Raw genomic sequence first — 18,897 nt, 5'->3', positions numbered from 1 at the left:
AGCGAGATAAAGGGGATTTTATTAGATATCAGATGTAAATGCAGTGGTCTGAGTTCACTTGTGTGGAGACAAGGCAAGCCAGGAACCGCAAACCAAACATTAAACTTATGTCATATTTGTGTGTTCTAAGCATGATTACTGAACAATATGACAAAAGTCTTAAAACGAGGGAACAGATTCATAAAAGGATGTGACTTTGTTCGATGTATCAATTCATGTGAGAGATCAAGTAGAGCAAGGCTTCCCTTTACCTACAACCCTACCCAAGTTGCCAATGTTCATTTAAAATGTAGGGATATCGTTCAACTATCACTGATATGAGAAAGGATAGTGCCGATATCAATGGATTGATCAATGCGTAGGTTTTTTAAGTTTCCATTTGCAGTACCATTGCTTTTAGATCATTATTTCACCAACTTCTTGTGGACCTAATGTAACTCCTGGCTAGGCTAGATACGAATATGTAGACACTAACATGGTTAGGAACTCAAACGATTGAAATGTCTTTATCGTAATGACATAGTGTAGATAGAAAACTGAACAAATAAACTGATTTGGCAATCAAGCCTTTGTGAGGGAGTCAAACACGTCAGAGTTCGTACTTATTAAGTCCTACATCATGCCATTATAATAAAGGTATTTTTGTATTGTTTCAAAAGAAAGTTCCCCTGGAGTGTTCTTATGAGATCTTTTAGAGATAAAGAAAAAGGTTGATCTTATCAGCTTCAAAAGCCTACTGCTTAATCTTGGGAGGCACCATCTCAGAAAAATGGAAGATATGCATATTTCAGTTTAGCTTACCCTAGAAACGAATAGCCTCATTTAACTTTGTTCACAGGTAGAGTGTGACATTTCCACTCCACCACATGCACGACACCACGTCCTCAGTTGTTTCACTTCTGCTCTTCACTCTCACATGGGACATCCTGTCGAAAGCATCTGCTTCTGCAGCCACTAAAACACACACAAACCTCTTATTGTTTCTTCACCATGTACTCACTGCATGAGTGTGCCCTGCAAAAGCACAGCCCAATGTGACGCACACAGGCTGAGCACATGAATGAACTGACAAGGAGCTGTTATGCTTTTCCACCTGAAGCACTAGCTTCTGCAGTCACAGTGCAGAATCCATTATTGCCCCGTCCATTCATTTCCACCACCAACAAACATGATGCAGTGTCACACAGCTGTGCACGTGGGATGTAAGGTTTGTAAAATGTGATAGCTGTCCTAAAAATGTGAAGTAGTGGAGTACAAATACTTCGTTACTGTACCTAAGAACATTTGTCTGGTATCAGTACTTTACTCCACTATTTATTTTTTCTGACGACTTTTTACTTTATTTCTTACATTTTTAACACAAATACCTGTACTTTCTACTTCTTACATTTGTACTTTCTACTTCTGACATTTGTACTTTCTACTTCTTACATTTTCAAAACAGGCTCGTTACTTTAGTTTTAATTTGGTGGTAACCAAATCGTGTTACACGATCCGTGTATCCATCACTTCCTGGTCTTCTCTAAAGAAGAGGGACCAATGAAAACGTTGTCATGTTGCCGTTGTTCAGCATCGAAACATTCAATAGCTAACAATGACATTATTGTTCTATTAATATAAAGGGAGGTCAGGTACTCTTTAAAACAGCTGCTAGTTATGGGTACTTTTTACTTAGGAACATTTCGAAGCCCATACTTCTTTACTTTTACTTGAGTAAAGAAGTTTAGTCAGTACTTTTAAACACCAGTATTTGTACTTATACTTGAGTAAAGGATGTGTGTACTTTTTCCATCTCTGGAAATCTGTTTTTAAGGCTTTTCCAGACCTTGGTCCACCCAACAATTCTGGTAATTGCTAGCCCCGAGGAAAGACTTGCTGCAATGTGTAGCAGCAAGATGCCCAAATTCACCAACTCATGGACCATCGACTGCACCATTTTGCCAGGATGGATTCAGAAACACCCACTGGATCAAATGCAGCCCATACTACTGATTGTTGCTTATCTGTGCACTGAAAACACTGTGTTTGACTCACTCTCATTCCTTTTTTCACTCAAGTTAAAGCAATGTGAACACAGTAGCAACAAATGTGCTTGATCACGTCTTCTACAAGAACAGTAAGAATGCACCATGCATATATGGCAGTTTAAACTACATGGCCCTGAACAAGAAAAGCTATTAACGGAAATTAGGGATTGTTGGAGACAGGATACAATAAAACAGCTAAAAGCCATTAACGTCCGAGGTCAAGCAGTTCAGGAGTTTGAACAATGCTTGGGAGTTGGAGATATTTGAAAGAGGTTCAAGGCTCGCTGTTATCTGTCCCACAGACTCTGGGACAGCAGCCAAGCCGATGCCATCTCAAGCGGAGGAACGCAAGAAAATTGCAGGAAATTCCTACTTGGTTTTATCCTATAAGCAGAATAAATTCTTTCGATTCAAGCTGCTGAAATGTTTCACAACAATGTAAGTTGTTTTGACTAGTCAGATGATCAGCTGTATGGGACAAAAACACTGTTAAAGTTCCCCAAAACAGTTAAAAGGAACAAAGAAAAGGAGGAATGGCATGTTTCCTGGGAATAAGTGAGACTATTATTTAAAAAGTGATCTAAACTAAGCACTTTGTCCAGTCTGTGATGCTATGTTTGTAATTGTAGACAAGCGTTATAGGATGATTGGTTTGTACCTGAGGATTTGTTGCCACCTAGTGAAAACTCATTCACATAATCATGCTTTTTAATCATAAAACCTGTTACCCAGTCACTAACTTAAAACTGGCATGATAGATTTATTCACTACCAAATATAAGATCCTCCTAGTCCTCTGCTTTGGTTTGAATGTCTTTCTTTAATATTAAGGCTATTAGTTTCCTCTCAGTGCAACCTCACTTTATTTGCAGATGTTCAATGCCTTAATCTTTATGATCATAGATTTATAATGACATCTCAAAGTATCTTTAGGTTTTTTGAAAGGCTTATATATTGAAGCATCATTTTATCAAAGATAACTAAATAAGGTTCTTCTTACTTCAGATAAACAAATATAATGGCAAAACATAAGAAGATAAAAACAAAAAAACACAAGGGACCATATATATAAAGAATACATTAAAAAAAAGGGAAATAAATAAAACATTTTATAAAATACATAACATTAATAATATGTTGATGTAAACTGTATACTTTAAATAATAAATGTGTTTAAAAAGTGATAATGTTGATAACTGCTGAAACCACTAACCTGGAAGACTATTTTATCGCAATTTAATAAAATGTTGAGAATTAAAGTGTATACAGTACTTCATCTCTGGATGTTGTAAAGCTCAGAAATATGTCAAGGATATTATTCAAATCAGCAAATGATAACTCTCAGCGAGACATTCCTGAAATAACAATTCATCTTCAACACAAGCCTGGGGAAAGGATGCAGGGTCTCCAAAATCAGAGACCCTTTGAGCGATTTCCTTCTTCTTCAATCCCTTGAACTCACCCTATTCTCAGCATCACTGTTAGTGTTGTCCTTCTGACTGGTGTCATGATGCTTTGCTGCCACCTGGTGCTTACATTTGTGGTACATGTTTACATTCTCACCAATGATCAGTTATGTTACTGCGGGTTTGAACAACCCCCCCATCCGTTATGTGTTTCTCAACAGAAAGAAAATCACCAACTATAATCAAAACAACTATACTAACAAGGGCATGAGAAAAGAGGGCAGACTCCAGGTGGCCGATAAGATGTTTAAGTTGAACTGGCCTTGAGATAGCCAAATATGTGAGAATACAGAGTGTTTCCCTCGCGTCCTCTTTGCTTCTCTCTGTTGAAGCAGATCAGTTAGAGATCCTGGCTCGATGGAGAAGAAGGTGGTTCTGATCACAGGCTGCTCCTCGGGAATCGGCCTCAGCCTGGCTGTCCGGCTGGCCTCCGACCCCGACAAAACATTCAAAGGTAACCACAGTTGACATGGACTTTTGAAGTATTCCTTTTGTGTCTTTTTAGGAAGCCTTACTGTCAGGAAGTGTTCAGGTAATGACCTTCTGATCACACCGTTTGTAATGTGATACGAGACTGGATGCTGGATGAGATTGTGAGATGAGAAAATCATTTTGAAATCTGTATCAAGGCATGTGAGTGCTGCTTTCTGTTTAAGTGTATGCCACCATGAGAAACCTGGCCAAGAAGGAGCGTCTCATAGAGTGTGTGAAAAGCCTGCACAAAGACACCTTGGACATCCTGCAAATGGACGTGACCAGCTGGCAGTCCATCCTGGATGCGAGGGACAGGATTGTGGAGAAACGAGTGGACATTCTGGGTATGCTCTAATGTCAGTGTGTTCTTATTAAGGGGACACAATACAAGGGGATGGGGAACATGTTGACTAACATATATCACAGTGAAACTCCCTACAGTGCAGATATCTGGTAAATAAAACCTTTTTTTGCAATACAAGTTTTCTGTTATGTGTAAATATGCAAATTACGGGTAATCTCATTATATATGCTACTTTGCATGAACATCTGACAAAAAAGCCCAGTTCTTCATTTTTGTTAGATTTGGTCAAACGTTTTGTATGGGTACTTTTTATATCTGTTTGGATCCCTCCCTTTATCAGAAAATACTGTCAAACGTTTCCATCATGTTGTAGGCAAAACATAATCAGGCTTTGAATGATATATAAACAAACACCTCAGTTAAGGCCTTGATATCAATACAGACAAATAGACAGGAACAAAACGGTATCCTTTGGTGTATTTGAGTGGCACGCACTGTAGTGGAGAGAGTATACAATTGTTTTGTAAAAAAACTAAAAGCAAACAAATTAACCAGACAAACATGTCGCTGATGACGATGACCTAATATTTTATTTCTAAGAAAAATATATGCTAGAGGGGGTAGGAGCTTCTTAAGCTTCTTCTTGCCCCTGTTGAACATGACGGAGACTATCTGAGAATTATTATTATTCTTTTTTTTTTGTACTTTGTTATAATTATTAATTTGAGTGAGAAAAGAAAAAATGAAAAAAAGAGAATATATATATATATATTATTATTGTTGTATGTTTTTGTTTCTGACATGTTCAATAAACTGACTACAATTTTTTTTTTTTAAAGTATGATAAATTGTAAAGTGTGTTAATGGGAATCTCCTCGCCGCTCACAGTGTGTAATGCGGGTGTGGGTCTGATGGGGCCGCTGGAGGTGCAGTCCTTGGACTCGATGAGGCAGATTCTGGAGGTCAACCTCTTCGGTACCATCCAGACCATCCAGGCGTTCCTGCCAGGGATGAAGGTTCGGGGTCAGGGCCACATCCTGGTCACGGGGAGCACAGGAGGGCTTCAAGGTGAGACGGGAACATCGTTGAGAAATCACTGATCGTCCTCAGTGTTCCACATGTGCAGATTTAAGAATCATTTATTGGGAATGTCGAAAAACATGTTGTGTTGATGCTTGCTGCCATGCATGACATTGCCAAAATAACCCATCTTCACGCTTCATGCTCTCTCACAGGTCTCCCCTTTAATGAGGTGTACTGTGCCAGTAAGTTTGCAATAGAGGGAGCATGTGAGAGTTTGGCAATCCTCCTGCAACACTTCAATATCCAGTGAGTCTCTGCACTTTGTTTCCTGAGTTCAGAGGCAGTTAACAGTCAACTTAAAGTGTTAACTGTGCTTCATCCTGCAGTGTGAGTCTTGTTGAGTGTGGTCCAGTGAACACTGACTTCCTGGTGAACCTGCAGAAGGCAGAGCTCGGGGACACATCTCTGCAACAGGTCGATGACCTCACACTCAACCTCTATGAAAAATACCTGCAGCACTGTGGCTCTGTTTTCCAAAACGCAGCCCAGGACACTGAGGACATTGTGAAGGTATGCTGTGTCATACAGTAGAGTGTATTCATTTCTCTTGTGTACATTGCCTTGTGTTTTTTATGCTGCTGCAACGCAAACATTTCCCAAATTGGGATCAATAAAGTACCTATCTTAATCTTAATCTCTTAATCTTAGAGCGTAAAATCATAAATTATAAAGATACTGGTGGAAACAATTGATTTTTTAAATGTGGGTTAACTATTTCGGCTGTTATGCTGATTAAATAGCATTATAATGATTGAAGATTTCATTATTTTAGGTTTTTATTCTGAGAAATAAACTGGAAATCTAGACAACACTTCCCATAAAACCCAGGACACATTCAACATTTCAGATGTACAGACTCCAATCTAAAACATATACTCTAATCTGCTATCTGAATGTTACATATGTATGCCTGCTCTGGCAGGGAAACTATCACGCTGGAGCTGGGTCACGCTTTGTGCCTGGCTTTGAATTCCTTCAAAATGAATGCATGATTTACACATTTTCATTTGCATGATCTTGCTTTGTAGTGTGGCCCGCTGCATCTCACTGGTGCTGTTTGTTTTTGTCTCTAAGGTATTTCTGGAAGCCATCCAGTCACCCAGCCCTGCCTTCAGATACTTCACCAGCGGGGACGTGCCACCTCTCACCAAACTGAAGGCCACAGAGCCAGGTGGCTCGCGGTACATCAGTGCTTTGAGCAAAACCATGTTCTCCTCTGAGGAACAATAATTGTGCCTCGTTTCCAACCAAGCCACTAGTTGCTCTTCTTTTTTCTTCGTGTACAGAGTTTTATGTTGTTGTTCTCTCAGTTTTGTGTTTTGGAGTTAAAGCTGGGGCACTGTGACTCACCGTGGTGACTCAAAGTTCAGTTTTATATTTTAACATGGAGGGACTGCATACTTCTATTTTTGTGAATCACGTTTAAAAATGTATATTCCTTTTCGACAATTTTAAGATTTGAAAAATAAACAAAGTTTTGGTTGTTGGAGACCTTTTAAGTAAGTATTATGTTGAGTGAGACAGCAGCTTCTTCCTTTTTACCGTGTGATAGTGTTGTTACCACACTGGTTGGCATATTTTCACAGGGCGTGCTTCTGGAGAACCACAACCAGAAACCATTGTGTTACTCCAAAGCATGAAACAAAACAAGATGCAGGATTGTTCTCCATAAAATAAATACATTGTATGTTGTTTTCTTTTTTGTGTGTTTTCTGAATGACTTGCATTAAAATTCCCCTTGATGGTTACATGAACCATGAACTGAAACCAGTTTGGATGATATCTGTTAAACACTCACTGTAGATTGTATGCAAAGTTGGATTTCACTAAGTCTTTGCTCCATATATTATTTATCATAACAGATGTTGTGTGTCACAAGAAGTATGCACACTTTAACTAATAATTAGGAGCAACACATCAAGCCCAAAGAAAAGAAAGGAAATATAGAGCTTGTAAATGCTTTCATCTAGTATTGGTGCTGAAATATTATTTCACTTTGAGGTGGATTCTCTCTCATTGATCAAACAGACAATGTCATGTATTATGCAGTTTTAATCCTTAAAATCAGTACAAATCTTCTCAAAATGACTTCATAAATAGACACAATTATCTAATTCGTATTACCATTATACCTCGATACCTTTCTATTTAAATAGGAGTTTGACAGAGTTCATTTAAATTATGAAAAGTTAAGAAATGTCTTTATGACCAGGAGGAGGAGGTTGAATTGCTTGAATCACTGAACAGATTAATGACTGTACGAGGGCCAGCTGGAACAACATCCATCACCTGGGTAATATTTGGATCAGTCTTAGGCTGTTTAGCCCATGAGTATTTCTATTACAACCTGAGACAGGATCTTATGTCCCTTTCTGATTACATTCTGTCATTCCAGATTAAAGATCCTGAAATGGAATCCTGCAATACCAGTTCCTACTGTGTGGTACGTCTAAATATAGATGACAACCTTTATTTGTCTGAAGAACCAAAGTCCAGGTGAATCATGATTCATGCACACAGCACACAGCATGCAAGCTCTACCATACAGTATCATTTTAGACTTTGGATTTCTCGTGGAAACTCTTTTGAAGGCCAGTGTTCTCAATCAAATAATATGATTTTATTCCTTATCATGTCTCCTTATCATGATGAGAGTAAAACTGTGTAATTTCTGAACTCCAAGTCTGAGGAGATCAGCTTGTAGTCCAATGCATCCCATAATAACAATACTAACTAGGTTTAACTAATATTTACATTTGCAAAATGTTTTGACAAAAATACCCACATTTGATTTTCATTCAAATTGTTAAAAGTGTTTGCGTGTCTGCCACTACTGTATGAAGCTAGACTTCTGGTGCAGTGTTTCACAAAGGTGGAATAACATGACATAAAACGTTTCATATGAAAGCTGTTTGATTTTATTCATTTTCTTTATTCGTCTTCTGAACTTCTTTAATTTCTTATTTTTTAAATCTGGATTCATCTTGGCTTTAAGTTCAAATATCAAGATTTCACTCTGATTGGCTAGAGCATCTCGTTACGTCCTTGCTGTCCTTAACTGGGCACTGTGAGCAGTAGCGCGGCTCAGTCAAAACAGCCGGGTAGCTGCTGCTGCTGGGGTGGAAATATCGACTTTTCTCATGAAAACCTCTATTAGTCTTTAAAACGTAAACTTCACCATGACCAACAAAGTGACCCCTCTCCTTTTCAAGGCGCTGCTGCAGATGTCTGAAGCACATTACTCAAAAGGTGTACGAGGGACCGGTAAAATAACAAACATCAGGTGAGTGAACACGGGGATTTTTCAAAAGTGATGCGTTCAGGTAGTCGAAGTAGGCGAAATACTAAGGAGCATTTATATTGAATTATACTTGGCACAATATGGGTCGAGCTGTACATTATATGTTAAAATGTATGTTCTTCACATATCCGGCTATGTTTTGTTATTTTGAATTAATTGTAGACTTAGTAGCATGAGTGGCAAGTTAGCCTGTGTGCGTGTGAAGAAATAATTTGCAAAGAGAAACAGTCATGAGACTCGCAGTGAGTCACAATTATAATGCGTCAACTTTACTATCGATATCAAAACTGAAAGAGCAAAAACATGAACATTCGTAAATGGAGAGTAAGTTGTGGCTTGGTTGAAAACAAAGCAGACATACAGTATTGCTCTTTGTATTGTCCCCTCTTGTGGATGGTTACCACTTGCATTCAGTAAGCTGCCAGCAGTTTTTCTCAGTGAGAAATACTTTCTATAAATAACTACATACTTAAATATTGGGGACAAATGAATTCAGTTTATCCACAGAACAAACTATTTCACAACATAAATGCTATGGTAACCTCCCTGTGCTATTATTAACCCAAACTCTAATTTGGGTCAGTCACATGTCAGATACCCTCACTGAATACACCTGTGATGCTTCTTGTATATTTCCCGCAAACTGATTAATATGTAACCATATATGTTTTTAATTTCTTCCTGTAAGACACTTGTGGGGCTCCTGTGGGGCCCTGGCAGCGAGAAGGACCAGCATGCCTTTCTGCCCCGCCACCCCCCTCAGCACACCCAGCCGCAGCTTCATCAACCTGGCTGCTCCCATCAGCGCTCGCAGGATGGATTACACTGAGTGCCGGACATTAGGGTGAGCCATCTGACATCCAACATGTTTAAAACCAGTGAAATAAGACAGCAGTCCTTGCAAACCATACAGAATGTAATTAAAAGTGGTGTAATTTCAAACAAAAGGATAAAATATGCAAACATATACAGGTTTTCTTCAAGTGCATGGTAAAGCAACACCTGATCGTAACTTACAATAAGTCAACAGTGATACAATTAATAATTTTTTTTGGTGATGTAAAAAATGGCAGATTAATTGGAGCACAAGATGGAATCATATATATTTTTTTTAATAAGAAAATGTATTGAAAATATAACCTAAATACATTTAAAACTTAGCATTAAATATACATTGGAACTCCAAGTAATTTATGAAGAAATAAACTCATTGGTTGTGCCTCGGTCTTCATTGCTCAGGTTTACTCCAGAGCAGATGTATGATGTGGTGGCCAGTGTGGACCAGTACCAGCACTTTGTTCCCTGGTGCAAGAAGTCTCGTGTCACAAGGAGACAAAATGGTGACGTCCAGGCGGATCTCGAAATAGGTTTCCCCCCCATCGTGGGGCGCTACACCTCTGAAGTCACCGTTATCCCAAATCACCAAGTCAGGGTAGGGAAGTCTTGGTAGCTCCAGGAATGCACCACTACAAACTCCTTTGCCCAAATAATACACTTCGAACTGTAGCGTATGCTCTTTGACATTTTGAAATAAAGATAACTAAAGGTTAATTTATTTTAAAACAGGCCGTGTGTACTAATGGATCCCTCTTCAGCCATCTGGAAACAATATGGAGGTTTGCCCCTGGAGCCAAAGACCTACCAGCCTCCTGCAAAGTCTATTTCTATGTAAGTAATATCTTGACCTGAGAGACATGAGAAAATACATTGAATGTATGAGGAAATGGGAAGGGAACTTATTCTGGATTGAAATTGAATAAAGTAAACCTCAGGGTCAGCCAGGAAGTAGTTAGATTTTAGTTGTTGAAAAAGATGACCAATGAACATGTAAAGGTAGCACAAGTCTGAATGTCAAATACTCTCGTCTTGGGTTTTGATTTGTCTGATTTTCACCTCTATACAAATCAAACTGACTGCAGTCAGCATGACGTCACCCATTTGTTTGTGTATTATTGTTTGGAAGCCTTGAATTTGTCATCATTGTTAAATCTTTTTTGAAAAAGATTAACTTTAATGACCTTAAAACGCCTATTACAAAGAGTTGAAGATGAAAGAAAAACACTAACAGCACCCAAACCAGAAAACACTTTGGTAGCAGTCCTTTCAATCACAATGGAGCCCCGCCCTAAAGCATACCATGATTTATTTTCTGTTTGACTATTAAAGTGGAGCATAATTTACGAAATCAACAGCAAGTTGCATTCAAGAGAGTTTAAAACTAGCGATTAAGACCATACAATTGTTAGGAAAATGTTAACTGAGGTGAATAAATTACCTCAGACTTCTATACAATCTGATGTGGTCTCTGCCTCTTGCTGTTCCTGTTTAGAAGGATTTGAGAAGAAATCAATTTAATTTACAATTGAAGATTCTCCCAAATATTTAACTGACGTGTTTGCCCCACTCTTGTTTCCTCTAGGTGTCATTTGAGTTCAAGTCTCTCCTGCACTCTCAGCTGGCCGGCGTGTTCTTTGATGAAGTGGTTAAACAGATGGTCAAGGCCTTTGAGTCACGAGCATTAACTCTTTACAGGAGCCAGCAGGTGGCGCCATTTAGGAGCCGGTCAACATGAGGCGTTTGTCCTCCCATATCATCCACATCCCCTTCAAAGCCTGCTCTTGCTGTTAAAACATGTCCTTCAAAGAAGTCACAGAAGGCTGGATCTTCTTTTGTTTGCACACCGTCTTAAACTTACATTTACATGCACATTGAACGTAAAACATTATTTATAATTATAAGCCAGTCACAAGCTAATTTATTTATTTGTTCTTGTTAAATTGTGGATTTACAAACAAGTGACAACTGATCAGCCCAGAAACAACAAGTGTTGAGCTATTATTTGTTTGTGGAAATAAAAAGCTCTTATATTGGTTATCCTATGTGCATGTTTTATTAATTGTGTGTATTATTTTAATGTGCTGTTTTTAATTTCCTTTTTTTATAATTGTATCATGGGCCCCAGTGTCTTGGCCTGTCCCACAAAGGATTTCAAGGCCTTTGTCGGATTGGCCAAAAGTTTGACAAAAGATAGTGTGCCAACAGGAACATTTGCATAAGAATAATAAGAGTGACCTTAGGCTACTGTCAACACTTCACTCCTGGCTTTACTCTCATAGGTGATGATCTGTTTTCATGAGAAGAAACATGTTAAAGGTCACCTATTATGCAAAATCCACTTTTTCCTGTTTTTTATACACTGTATAATATTGTTGTCTCACTGAAACTTGGTTGAGACATGAAGAATATGTCAGCATAAATGAGGCCACTCCAGACCCGGCGGCAGACGTCTCTGGGCGGGCATTTGATGTGCGGGGGCGGGCCCACCCCGAAACTTACATTTCCCGGGAGGGCCCACCCCGAAACTTACATTTCCCGGGAAAACTGAATTGTGAAAGAGCTGACATGCTGAAAACCCAACGCCTGCAGGGGGGTCTGGGGAGATTCTCCCCCAGGAGATTTTTTGAAATACTAACATAAAATACACATTCTGGTACTCTCTTGAGAAGAAAAATAAATAAATCTATTACTACACAACATATTTAAAAAAAAAAAAAAAATGAATGCCATTTCAGTTTTGTGTTACTTTGTTCTGAAAGCTGAACCTGCTGCTCCTCACAGGGAAGAGGCTGTGTGAATTACTTTACATTGTGGATAAGGGTGGATTGCCCCCATTGTTCTGTGTGTCAAAATTAAAGACAGCCCACACATCAATCATCAAACCGTGGGGTCTTATTTAATTACGTGTTGATTTCTATCAACACGTAATGTTGTATCGATGTATATAGAGATGTACTGTAACTACAGCAAAAATATTCTCCGTCGGGACTTCCTGCAACAACACCACGTCGTTATCTTGATTCTGTATTGGCCAGAAGACATTATCAAAGATGTTCTATTGAGAAGATGATCACTACGTGACAAAAGTTTTCAAACCGTTTCTAGTCTTCGGTATTTCCAGACAAGTGACTGCTGAAATCAATCTTACTAACTGCTGTCTGTGCAATTTACTCCGCGCGAGTTGGCGGACTTTATTTAGCTTACTTTAAAATCATTTTTCATGGTGGGGCTAAGCCATTTATTGGTATGGCTGTAGCCTACCCAAGTATACCCTGGCGCCGCCACTGAACATAATAATAAAACAATTAAAATGTTGTATTCAGCCCTGATTAAAACAGCGGGCCCAAATCCTGGATGGGCGGGCCCGGCCACTCCACCCAGCCATATCAATACTCATATTGCTCGAGGCACGGGCCGAGGAGGTGGAGTTGCAGCAATCTTTGACTCGGGTTTGCTTATCAATACTAAACCAAAATTAAATTATACCTCCTTTGAAAGCCTCGTTTTTAGTCTTACGCATCCGACCTGGAAAACTTTGCAGCCAATCTTATTTGTTACAGTGTATCGTGCACCAGGTCCTTATTCAGAATTCTTATCAGAATTCTCTGAGTTGTTATCAACTTTGGTTCTTAAAACAGATAAAGTAATTATCGTAGGTGACTTTAATATTCATGTTGACGATGATAAAAATAGCCTTACTGTTGCATTTAACTCTATATTAGATTCTGTTGGTTTCTGTCAGAGTGTAAATAAACCAACCCACTGCTATAATCACACTCTCGACCTTGTTCTGACTTATGGTATTAAAATTGAGCAACTATTAGTCGAACCGCATAATCCTGCTTTATCCGACCATTTCTTAGTAACTTTTGAAGTACTATTACGAGACTACAAACCATTAGTCAAAAGCTCCTGCAGCAGAAACCTATCTGTTAGTGCTATAGCCAAATTTAAGGAAGAGATTCCACCAATACTTAACTCGATAGCATGTCTGCATGTAGGGGAGGAAACTTATACAAAATATACACCACCCCAAATTGATCATGTTGTTGATAGTGCTACAGATGCGCTGCGAATAAAATTAGACTCTGTTGCCCCTTTGAAAAAGAAGAAAATAAAACAACATAGATTAGCTCCATGGCATAATGCCGAAACCCGCAAAATAAAGCAAAAGTCTAGACAACTTGAAAGGATATGGCGTTCCACTAAACTTGAAGAATCTCGTTTAATTTGGCATATTACTCTCAATGAATATAAGAAAGCACTGCGTAAAGCGAGAGCAGCCTACTACTCTTCATTAATAGATGAGAATAAGAAGATTTCTTTTCAGCACTGTAGCCAGGCTGACAGAGAGCCACAGCTCGATTGAGCCTTCTATTCCCATAGCACTCAGTAGCAATGATTTTATGTGCTTTTTTAACAATAAAATTGTTACTCTTAGAAACAAAATTAATGACCTCTTGCCTTTGACCAGTATAGTGTTATCAACAGCTCCCGGAAACGTAAGTTCTAATATTACACTAGCGAGTAAACTAGAATGCTTTTCAGCCATAAACCTTGAACAATTACATTCAATGATTCTCTCTTCTAAACCATCAACGTGCATGTTAGACCCAATTCCAACTAAGCTGTTGAAGGAAGTTTTTCCATTAATTAGCACTTCTTTATTAAATGTTATGAATATGTCTTTATTATCAGGCTATGTTCCACAATCATTCAAAGTAGCAGTGATAAAACCGCTTCTTAAAAAGCACAACCTCGATCCAGAAAGCGGTCGCAAAACAGCTGTGTGATTACTTAAAAAACAATGATTTATTTGAAGATTTTCAGTCTGGCTTTAGAACACATCATAGCACAGAGACAGCTACTGTATGGTTAAAGTCACAAATGACATTCTAATAGCCTCAGACAAGGGACTTGTCTCTATTATTGTTTTGCTCGATCTCAGTGCTGCATTTGATACTATCGACCATGATATCCTATTGCAAAGACTAGAGCACTTAGTTGGCATACAGGGAACTGCTTTAGGCTGATTTAGGTCCTATCTATCTGAACGCTCTCAGTTTGTACGTGTTAACGATGAATCTTCCACGCAAACCAAAGTTAGCCATGGAGTGCCACAGGGCTCAGTGCTCGGACCTATTTTGTTCACATTATATATGCTTCCGTTAGGCAATATTATAAGGAATCATTCTGTAAACTTTCATTGTTATGCGGATGATACTCAACTATATTTATCAATCAAGCCTGATGAAATTAATCATCTAAATAAAGTTCAAGACTGCCTTAAGGACTTAAAAACGTGGATGACCTTAAACTTTTTGATGTTAAACACGACCAAAACTGAAGTTATTGTACTTGGCTCGAAGAATCTACGAAACAAATTATCTAAAGATATACTAACTATGGATGGCATTAATTTGGCCTCCAGTGAGACTGTAAGGAATCTTGGTGTTATATTGATCAGGATTTATCCTTTAACGCCCACATAAAATCAATTTCAAGGACCGCCTACTTCCATCTACGTAACATTGCAAAAATCAGGCATATCTTGCCTCAAAACGATGCAGAGAAACTAGTCCATGCATTTGTTACTTCTAGGCTGGATTATTGTAACTCTTTATTATCAGGGAGTACCAAGAAGTCAGTCAAGTCGCTTCAGCTGATTCAAAATGCTGCAGCTCGTGTACTAACCAGAGTTAGGAAAAGGGACCACATTACTCCTGTTCTGGCTGCCTTACACTGGCTCCCTAGAACATAGGATAGCATTTAAAATTCTTCTTCTCGCCTTCAAAGCCCTTAATGGGCAGGCGACATCTTACCTTAAAGAAGTCATTATACCCTACTGTCCTATTAGGGCATTGCGTTCCAAGAATGCAGGGTTGTTGGTTGTTCCTAGAGTCTCTAAAAGTACAATGGGAGCCAGAGCCTTTTCTTATCAAGCTCCACATTTGTGGAATCAGCTTCCAGTTTGTGTTCGGGCGGAAGACACCCTATCCGTTTTTAAGAGTGCGCTTAAGACCTTCCTTTTTGATAAAGCTTATAGTTAGGGATGATTAGATTCAGCCCCTAGTTTTGCTGATATAGGCTTAGTTTGTCAGGGGACATCTTACTTCTTCCTTCTCTCTGTCTATACCTGTGTACTCTCATGTTCCGATTAACCCAGCTTCCCCAAATTTCTTTATTTTTGGTGTCTATATACGCCGGGATCCGGAGTCATGGATGATCCTGCGGTCCTGTGTCCTGGATCGCGAGCCCTGGATCGCGAGTCGTGGCTGTGGTCCTGGATCATCGGTCCTGGATGGATATCCTCGTGGATTCATCTTCCTATTATACACACATGCATTTCCAAACATTTGGACTACCTATGTTGCAAATGTATTATCTTTTCAATTTACACATGGCATCTATTGCATGTCTGTCCGTCATGGGAGATGGATCCCTCTTCTGTTGCTCTCCTTGAGGTTTCTCCCATTTTTCCCTTTAAACTGTGGGTTTTCTTCGGAAGTTTTTCCTTGTACGATGTGAGGGTCTAAGGACAGAGGGTGTCGTATTGTCATACTGATATTCTGTACACACTGTGAAGACCACTGAGACAAATGTAACATTTGTGATAAACAAAGGGGAACATTACAAAAGCATTGTACACAATTTAAACCAATCAATGTTATGTAATCAACAAGGATAATCTGGTGTTTTTTAGTTGATGAGTAGTGCAGATATCACTGTAAAATCAATCGAAGAGAATACTTACTTCCGGCTGTAAAATCCTGCGTTATCCAATGGGAATGGACGCTCATATTGCTCTCCGTAATACAATAAAGGGGACATGATCAAATCGGAATATAATGTTCTTTTAAAAATCGTTAACTAAAGGGAACAATCTATTTGACACAGCTGAAGCTCAGGCCTTCCTTAAAAACTAATTTAATAAAAATCACAGTTGTATTACACACAATGCACTGTTTTTTTAGAACCAAAATTCGTAACTAATGCACCATAATACATTCTGACGAAAAATAAAAAAAATGATTATGAATACAAATAAAATAAAAGAAGCCTCCCGTGAGTTACTACAAGCTATAAAGTAGATTTTAAAAATGTTTTATAGAATGAAAGCTTACTGCTGGATGTTGTAGAAATGCGTGTGTGCACCACGACAAAGCAGCCTCATTCACTTTACATTGGCGTTGTTTGCGTGGTGCAGACACGTAAATGTAGCAAAGTTCGTGACTCCACCACGCATTGCGGTGTTAAGGAGTCGTGGTGGAGTCACGCATTCTGGTGGCTCGTTTGACCAACCAAATGCGAGAGACGGCTGAGTTGACCGCAGTCAAACATGGCGGGGAAAATAACACTGATGCGAAGTTGCAGAACACTGAAAAAGAAGTATCGGAGTTGCGTAGCCTGACTGGAGGTAAAAGAAAAAAAATTATGTTAAAGGCTAAAATCATGTATTTTTTTCACTTTTAAATTTCATGTGTTAATTTCATGGTCTCAGGCAAACCTCAGGTCGGTGGACTTTTCTACAGCTCTCATGGAATCTGGCTCGGAAACCATTGGACCTTTCACTTCTAAAAGGCTACACCACTTAAGTATAAGAGGGTCATCTCCAACACTGGAAATAACTACAATCCTACAACAGGTATGTTAACAGTTACAGAGCAAAAAAGAAAAAAACACAAACAATGGCTCATAACATTCAATCATTCTCCTTATTCTTGCAGGCATATTTTCAGCAACCGTCAAAGGAACTTACTTCTTTAGTTTCACGATGTACAACAATGTTTCTCCTACTCCAAACTCTATAGCCTCATGAAGAATGATGTGCGGCTAACGTCAGTATGGGACACCTCAGGGTCTGATGCGAATGACTGGTAGCAACGCTGTGGTTATCCCCCTCGAGGTGGGAGATCATGTGTATGTGGATCTCCAGGCAAACAGGATGGTCTATGTCTGATGATGCCATGGGCTACAACACCTTCTCTGGTTTTCTGCTCTTCACTGAATAATCTGCATGTGTGTTTGTTTATACTTTTAAAAGGAATATAATCTCACTTTATTAATGCTGGTAACTGGTAGCAAAAGCCTAACTACTGATATGCTGTGCTGAGAAAATCAATAAACATAGTTGTAATGATAAATATCTGGCTTTCTCTGCGCCATCTTTATTTTCATTTGTGGGTTTAGACTTTTTCATGTGTACAGCTCATGTGAAATTAAATTGTGAAGTTTTGTATTGAATGTATAACTGCAGTAGAAAAGTTAAATAAAAAAATATGCTAATGAGATTCATACGAGTTTATTGTTTTGAATAGATAACATGACTTTGTTTTGTATATCACCTTGGTATAATTCAGGTGTGTTCAAATGAGCTCTAGAAATAAAATCTACTTTCTTATCTTCTTACCAACTTGCTTATTGACTTACTTTACTCACCATTTATTTTTCTCCATACTTCAACTTGAATATTGTCAATAGCCTCTTCACGGACAAGAGAACAGGTGACTTTCTGGTTATTGAAATGCTTATTCTTGGATGATTGATATACTCAAACCTGGGGTATTTAGTAATCAGAGTTGATCTTTTATATGAAAAACCTTAATGTAACTTAAAAGAAAAAAATACATTAGAACTTTGTAGCATAGAAGTATATGATTTACTGTAAAAGTATATCCCTTGCACTTGATTCCATTGGTCTGATGCATTGATCTTTAGTCCATGTTTGTAGGTTAAATAAAACTATTGTTTAAAAAGCTAAACTAAAACCAGCACCAACTTCGGTCTTGGCTCATTTTGCATTGTAAGTATTCAAATCGTGGAAATCTATAGACTTTTGTATGATATGATTTGCATGACAGGCACATTTCATACAAGCTGCCCAGTGGAAAAACTGACCAAAGTCAACAAGTGCTTTGCTTGTAGTGACTTTTAAATGTAGTTTTTAAATATAAGTTGGACTGACCTAAACACTCCAAACATTCTGATCAAAATAAGTAAACGGAACAAGTGTCTCCTTTTTAGCTATTAGCTGGCACAAAGGTCGTCTGATCCTTAATCGACACTGTTCTGCTAAGTTTAACAAAGATTCTCTCTTCCGTTTTAATTTTGATATTCCACTACAAGTTTTTCTAAAATGGTGTTTGTGTTAGTGCTCTGGAAAAATTGTAACACAAAGCATTTATAAATATAATTGTTACTTTTCATAGCACGTAGCACATGCTAACAGTTAGCCCCTACATTGTCTATTGTGGTCAACATTTTACCTTAAAGTATATCAGAAGTCAGATTTTACTGCGATTTCAGGCCTGTTTGCTTTTGACAAAGGATATTTATTTGTATTCATACCACCAGTTGAATGGTTTGAAATAAAATCTTACAAATATTTACCCATGAGGCAAAGTAA

The 18,897-nt window shown here is 38.5% G+C and overlaps 2 protein-coding genes and 1 pseudogene across 2 annotated transcripts; all 3 read left to right on the top strand.

Moving 5' to 3' along the window:
* Positions 1-3,804: 3,804 nt before the first annotated feature.
* On the top strand, positions 3,805-7,120 carry hsd17b1 (hydroxysteroid (17-beta) dehydrogenase 1). Its single transcript, XM_034089687.2, has 6 exons — positions 3,805-3,946; positions 4,149-4,310; positions 5,159-5,338; positions 5,506-5,599; positions 5,680-5,863; positions 6,428-7,120. The coding sequence occupies exons 1-6, from the start codon at positions 3,850-3,852 to the stop codon at positions 6,581-6,583; spliced, it is 873 nt and encodes a 290-aa protein (XP_033945578.1). The 5' UTR covers positions 3,805-3,849; the 3' UTR covers positions 6,584-7,120.
* A 1,306-nt stretch (positions 7,121-8,426) lies between these two features.
* On the top strand, positions 8,427-11,528 carry LOC117451349 (coenzyme Q-binding protein COQ10 homolog, mitochondrial). The gene is made up of 5 exons (XM_034089613.2): positions 8,427-8,636; positions 9,343-9,498; positions 9,894-10,086; positions 10,221-10,322; positions 11,074-11,528. The coding sequence occupies exons 1-5, from the start codon at positions 8,533-8,535 to the stop codon at positions 11,224-11,226; spliced, it is 708 nt and encodes a 235-aa protein (XP_033945504.2). The 5' UTR covers positions 8,427-8,532; the 3' UTR covers positions 11,227-11,528.
* A 4,877-nt stretch (positions 11,529-16,405) lies between these two features.
* Positions 16,406-18,712, top strand: LOC139434241 (complement C1q-like protein 2; annotated as a pseudogene).
* Positions 18,713-18,897: the final 185 nt, after the last annotated feature.

Source organism: Pseudochaenichthys georgianus, chromosome 8, assembly GCF_902827115.2.
Source record: "Pseudochaenichthys georgianus chromosome 8, fPseGeo1.2, whole genome shotgun sequence".
NCBI lineage: Eukaryota > Metazoa > Chordata > Actinopteri > Perciformes > Channichthyidae > Pseudochaenichthys > Pseudochaenichthys georgianus.
Note: the sequence above shows the minus strand (reverse complement) of the source record. Positions and strands in the feature narration are given on the sequence as shown.